Source organism: Galeopterus variegatus, unplaced genomic scaffold (assembly GCF_000696425.1).
Source record: "Galeopterus variegatus unplaced genomic scaffold, G_variegatus-3.0.2 Scaffold1711, whole genome shotgun sequence".
NCBI lineage: Eukaryota > Metazoa > Chordata > Mammalia > Dermoptera > Cynocephalidae > Galeopterus > Galeopterus variegatus.
The window spans coordinates 75,908-81,921 of record NW_007727822.1 but is presented as its reverse complement, the minus strand read 5'-3'; the positions used below and the strand labels follow the sequence as shown (position 1 = coordinate 81,921).

Sequence of the window (6,014 nt, the reverse complement as noted above, 5' to 3'; positions counted from 1 at the left end):
AGACCTAAAAGTAAAATTTAAAACTGTGAGGCTTATAAGAGAAAACATAGAATATCTTCACGACCTAGGGGAAGGCAAAGATTTCCTAGGATGCAGAAATCATTAGCCATAAAAGAAAATATTGATAAATTAGCATCTATCAAAAGACACTGATATGGAAACAAATAAGGCACACCACGGACCTGGATAAAATATTCATGAAACATACAAAGCACTTTTATCTAGAATGTATAAAGATCTCCTTAAACTCAATAATAAAAATACAACAGAAAAAAATAAGCAAAAGTTTTGAACTAATACTTCACCAAGGAAGGTATATCAATGGCCAATAATCAGATCAAACATGTTCAATATCCTTAGTCATGAGGGAGATGCAAATGAAAAGCACCACGAGGGCTGGCCAGTCAGTTCAGCTGGTTGGGGTGCAGCCTTACAACACCAGGATCACAGGTTCAGATCCCCATACTGGCCAGCTGCCAAAAAATAAATAATAAAAATAAAAGCACAGTGAGATACCACTGTATACACCCACTAAAATGGCTAATATAAAAAATGCTGACAGCACCAAATATTAGTGAAAATATGTAACAGAAGTGTAACAGAAATCTCATGTCACAGTGGAAATAGAAAATGGAATAATCTTGGCAGTTTCTTATAAAGTCAAATATATATCTACCTTTGACTCAGTAATTCCTGAGCCCTTTCAGTAAACAAAGCTCAATCTCTCTCTCTCTCTCTCTCTCTCTCTCTCTCCATTTCTCTATCTCTATCTCTCTATCTATGAAACCATGAGTGACATCAATACTTGCAATTCCAGTCCCTCACCTTGGGGTCCTCTCCAGCCTTCACCTCTCCGTATTTTGAGTACTTTCCCTTTCCTCAGTGTTTATCCAAAAGAAGTGATAACATACACACAAAAATATGTGTACACATTAAGATTCATAGTAATTTAATTCACAATAGCTGTAAATTAAAAATAGCCCAGGTGTCCAGCAGCAAGGAACTGAATATTATTGTTTGTAAAGTAGAATATTACCCCAAAATAAAAAGGAGCAAATTCCTAACATACACAGCAACACGGATGAGTCTCACACATTACGTTGAGTGATAAAAGCTGGACACAAAAAAGTATATACTAAAAGATTTCATGTATATGAAGTTCTAGAACAGGCAAAACAGTTTGGGGTGGGGGGATGGTTGCCTGGAGTGGGGGTGCGAGTGGGCCATGAGCGTTAACTGAGAAGGGATATGGGGGAATTTTCTGGGGATCTAGAAAGTTCTATGTCTTAATTGGTGTGTGGGTTACACAGGTGTATCCATGTGTCAAAACCGAATAGCTAAAATTTGTGCATTTTAATGTATATAAATTTTACCTTAAAAGAAGAGCTGTACAACAATAATAACCGTTGAGTCACAGTCGGGGAGTAGGTGGTAGCGTAGAGGAAACAAGAAAGGCAGAACGCTGGTAACCGCTGAAGCTGCGTGATGTGCACAGGGGGTTATTATACTCTTCTGCGCACTTTGTATGTATTTGCAATTTTCAATAATAAGTAGCGCAGGAGTTCTAGCCCTGAGGAAATTACACATTGGGCCAGTAGATTTCAGTGGGTTCTGAGGAAAGCTCTAAGTTTAAAAGCACCAGAGGTGGAGCCTGCAGGTGGGGCTCAGGAGTGACATGGGGGCTCTGGCAATATGACAGGATGACCATGTGGACAGAGCAGGCAGAAGGTCAGTGGCAGGAGAAATGCGTGATACAAGGACAGAATCGTCCCCGTCACAGCCTTGAACTCTCTCCTATGTCCCCTCGCTGTGGAGGTGCCATTGATCACAGCCTTCCTCCCCATCCTGGGGCCTCCATTCTGATTCTAGCACTGATTAACAACTGCTAACATGTGCATTCTGTGCCTCAGTTTCCTTATCTGTCTCATGGAGCAGGAGTCAACATCTCTGATGGGCATTTTCTTTTCTAATGGGCAAGGGATTTTTCAGGCTGAGGGGCTTCCAGCTTCACAACTCCATGAAATCCAAGAGGGCTGGCAGGAGGCAGCTGGACTGGGACACGTGGGTGCCCAGTGGATGAGTAACTGGGCATTCGTTCAAACCTGATTATTTAAATATTAGTTTGACATTTTCCTAGTAGAGACAGGAAGAAACAGATTTTCTTCTAAGAAAACTGGTATACCTTCTTCTTTTTGTTCCAGTTAAGGAATTGATTACATTTGATTTACTAAATTAAACATCTTGGGAGGCATGTTAAAAAAAAAAAACCATAAAATCTAAATAGAGTGCCCTCCTCTTCCCGGCCAGACAGCAGCCTGTTCTGCATTGTTTAGTCTTTAGGCTGCTGTCGGCTTGGTGGTATGCACGTTGCAAAGATATCCAACAGAGAGAGGTCAATGCCCATGAATTTTTAAATTTTCATCTGAGGGTACTCTCTGTTCTGTTCAGGAGTGGGCTCAACTCATCAATTATATGTGGAACCACATGAGAAACCTGAGTTAAAATGGCACCACAGTGATTTCAGAACTAGGCACGGCTTTCTAGATGAGCTTCCAGGCACTGCCCGATTGGGTCTCCGGTGCATCCAGCTCTGGCTCCAGGCCGGGAAGCGCTGGCATCGGGCTGTGGGGCAGGCACCCTATTTAAACTCCTGGTTAGCAAGAAGGCAGGAACAGGAGGGCACCTGACTTCTTGTGGGCGCTGTTTCCCATGACTGTGCTTCTTGTGCAGGGACGGTGGCACTTAATCCTTTGATGGGAGTCTTGCCCATGTGTGTTGTCCAGCCCCACGAAGCAGCCAGGCCTAGTAGAAACTCTCAGAGTCCAGTGGTCCAGGATCCAGAATCCCAACTTAGGTCCATGAGCTGGATCCACATCAGTTTCTTCATCAGACAACCAGGGATGTAACACCTGCTTCCCTGTGTTGTGCGGATTTGATGAAATAATGTGTGCAAAACGCCTCCCAGCGCCTGGTCCAGACACTCAGGAATGCTGGCTGACTTGGAAACCACTCGGAAGGTGCTTTTCACAGGGCGGATGCTCAGTAGCTGTTAACCGGTTTGATTGGAATGCAGTGTAGAAGCACAGAAGTGTGCTCTCTGCATCTCTGCGTTTCCCCTCGCTGCTGCTGTCCCCTCAGTCTGCTCTTCTCTGTCTCATTTCATCAGACAGAGCCTACTGTGCACCAGGCCTTGCACTAAGTGCTAGAGAATCTTAGGTGAATAAAACGTTAAGACTCTAGAGAATCGCCCTTCTGGGGGGCTACATAAGGACTGTGGGAGCCCAGAAGGAGGCCCCTGAGTCCCACCCCTCCTCTCCTCTGCAGGATATCATCACCTCCATCCTGCTGAGTGGGCGGATCGGGCCCAACATCCAGCTGGCTGAGTGCTATGGGCTGAGGCTGAAGCACATGAAGTCGGATGAGATCCACTGGCTGCACCCGCTGATGACGGTGGGCGAGGTGCAGGACAAGTATGAATGTTTACACGTGGAGGCCGAGTGGAGGTAGGAATGGGGGAGGCAAACGTGGCGGGGGAAGGTCCTGGGAGCTCCTCCCTGAAAGCACGCCCCCACCTCAGAATCTTCTAGATCACCTGAGCGGCATTCTAGGCTTAGTCTTTCTATAGCATTCGATGGATGTATTTTCTGAGGCTTAACATGGGCTCACAGCTTCTCTCCATCTCAAGGCAGAGGTCTAGGAATGTCCCCAGACAGGGTGCTGATGGTGCCATGGTGATGGGGAAACAGAAAGGTGGGGACGAAAGGGAGCCCAGGCCAAGGGCTGTCTGTGAACCTGAAAGCAACATTGCTGTGAGGGAGAAGAGATGAGACAGGGCTGGCCCTGGCACTGCCTGGTGGCCACAGAGGAGGGAAAGAAGAAACAGGTCTTGAATGGGAAGCCAGCAGCCTCGTGGGCATGCTGGGGGGGGTGGCTGCTTCTGCTTTGGTGGGTCCCACTGCCTCCTGTAGATTCCAGCTTCCCTGTGTCAAACAGAGAGTCTGAATATCCCGTCGCAGGTACGACCTTCAAATCCGCTACTTGCCGGAAGACTTTATGGAGAGCCTGAAAGAGGACAGGACCACGCTGCTTTACTTTTACCAACAGGTGAAAAGTGCTTTAGCCTCCTGCCTCTAGGATCACACAGCTCCTTAAATGCCAAGTACTATCCATCCTATCCCAGGGAGATGGAAAGACAAAGCCCAGATTTTGGAGGCCAGTCTAGGATACTTCTCTTGAAGACATTTCTAGGTCCATTGCCAGAGGCCCCAGCCCTGATCCTCTCTTAGCTACTTAAGTGCTGGCTCACCTGCCCCAGATGCTCCCGGCTCCTCTCAGCCTGGCCAGGTGGCCCAGGAGGCCTGACTAGTGAAGCCAGAAGAGAAGCCAAAGAGAAGCCTTGGGCACTTAGCATAGGGCCCTGCAGCCCGACACATGGGATCTCTAGCCCAGCTCTGATTTCTAACCTGGTATTCCTGGGGACTTCATTTACCTGCATGAAGTTGTTTCCTCTTCTGTAAAATGAACATTGAAATAACACTTACTTTATAGAGCTGTTGCAAGGACCAAACAGCATCACTGGCAATGTGCTGGTAAATTGGTTCTCTGAAGAAACAAATCCCTGATTCGTAGCACTTGCCAATTCCCATGGTGTAAATACTCCCACCATGGTCTATTTCAAGCTACTGATGTGATATCCACAAGCTTACAAAACTTCTGAAAATTGAATAAGTGGCTCTCATGAGCTGCTTGGAGCCTCTGCAACTCACACTGGATGTACTGCATGTGGAGGGCACAGAGTGAGCCGCCAGTGTTATATTCTGTCTGGTCTTAGCTCCCTCCTGTATGAGAGCACTTCAAGAAGTTCCTGGAAGGCTGGCTGGTGAGCTCAGCTCATTAGAGCACAGCCTTATAATACCAAGGTCACTGGTTTGGATCCCCATACCAGCCAGCAGCAAGAAAAAAAAAAATAACGCAAATCTTTCCATGAACTTTCTGAAGACCCCCTCATATCTCCCTCCTGGGTTGCTAGGGGACCAAGCCAGATTTATTTTGGATGGTAGATAACGTCTATCACTACTTATGAACAGGGCTTTGGATAAATTACCAGCTACTCCCAAGATCTGTTTTCTTCTCTCCAAAATGGGGGTTGTGGGGAAGGGAAATCTGAACCTCCTGCCTCATGGAGCTGGGAGGGAACATGTAGGAAACCTGCTCAATGCCCCAGGCCTTGGCCTGTGGAGTCGTGAGCTGCCCTCCCAGGGTTCTAGAGGGAGGCAGGAGGCAGAGGCAGAGCTGAGAGGGAGCCCCCGCCCCCACGGTGCTGCCTGTGAGTGGTGGGGTGGTGAGAGCCCCCCCCAGGGAAGTGGGGGAGACGGCGTGAGCCTGACCTTGGCCTTCCTGCCCGCCAGCTCCGGAGCGACTACATGCAGCGCTACGCCAGCAAGGTCAGCGAGGGTATGGCCCTGCAGCTGGGCTGTCTGGAGCTCAGGTATGTGGCCTGAGGCCCGGACTTTCCTCACATACAGAGTGGGACACAGGAGTGGGTATGTGGTAGTTGGGGTGGGAGAAGAGGTGGCTGGCAGAGGGTGAGGCCCTAAGACACTTCGTGATATCCTGGGTTAGGAGGGATGGAGGGCCAGCTCCCGCCCTGGCCGGTCTCCCACCTTCCCTTACCCACCATGGCCCTTGTCTGTCCCGCCTGTCAGTCGTCTCTGCTGCCGTTCAAGCAATTCAGCAAATGTCCCTTGATCACCAGGCCATGTTCTGTGGGACATTGGAATTTAGGGATTCCCATCTGTGATGTCCACTGCTGTATCCCCAGCTCCAGCAGGCCCTGGATACCTGTGCACAGAATTAGGACACCATCCAGAGATGCCCTGAAATGTACGGTGTTTGGGGGGGGTGACAGACCAGACTTTCATGTAGGAGCCATCAATCCTTCCTGAAGGCATCAGGAACAGGGGGTTTGAACTGCTCCTGAGAGGAGAAAAATTTCAGTTGGCAGATAATGGGGG

General features: G+C 48.3%; 1 protein-coding gene across 1 annotated transcript in view; it reads left to right on the top strand.

Annotated features, from left to right (window-relative positions):
- Positions 1 to 6,014, top strand: part of PTK2B (protein tyrosine kinase 2 beta) — a 67,083-nt gene that overhangs the window by 25,311 nt on the left and 35,758 nt on the right. The window contains exons 2-4 of the mRNA XM_008578538.1: positions 3,325 to 3,503; positions 4,017 to 4,104; positions 5,409 to 5,488. Of these exons, the coding sequence (XP_008576760.1) occupies positions 3,409 to 3,503; positions 4,017 to 4,104; positions 5,409 to 5,488 (263 nt within the window). The 5' untranslated portion in view covers positions 3,325 to 3,408. The remainder of the gene's footprint in view (positions 1 to 3,324; positions 3,504 to 4,016; positions 4,105 to 5,408; positions 5,489 to 6,014) is intronic.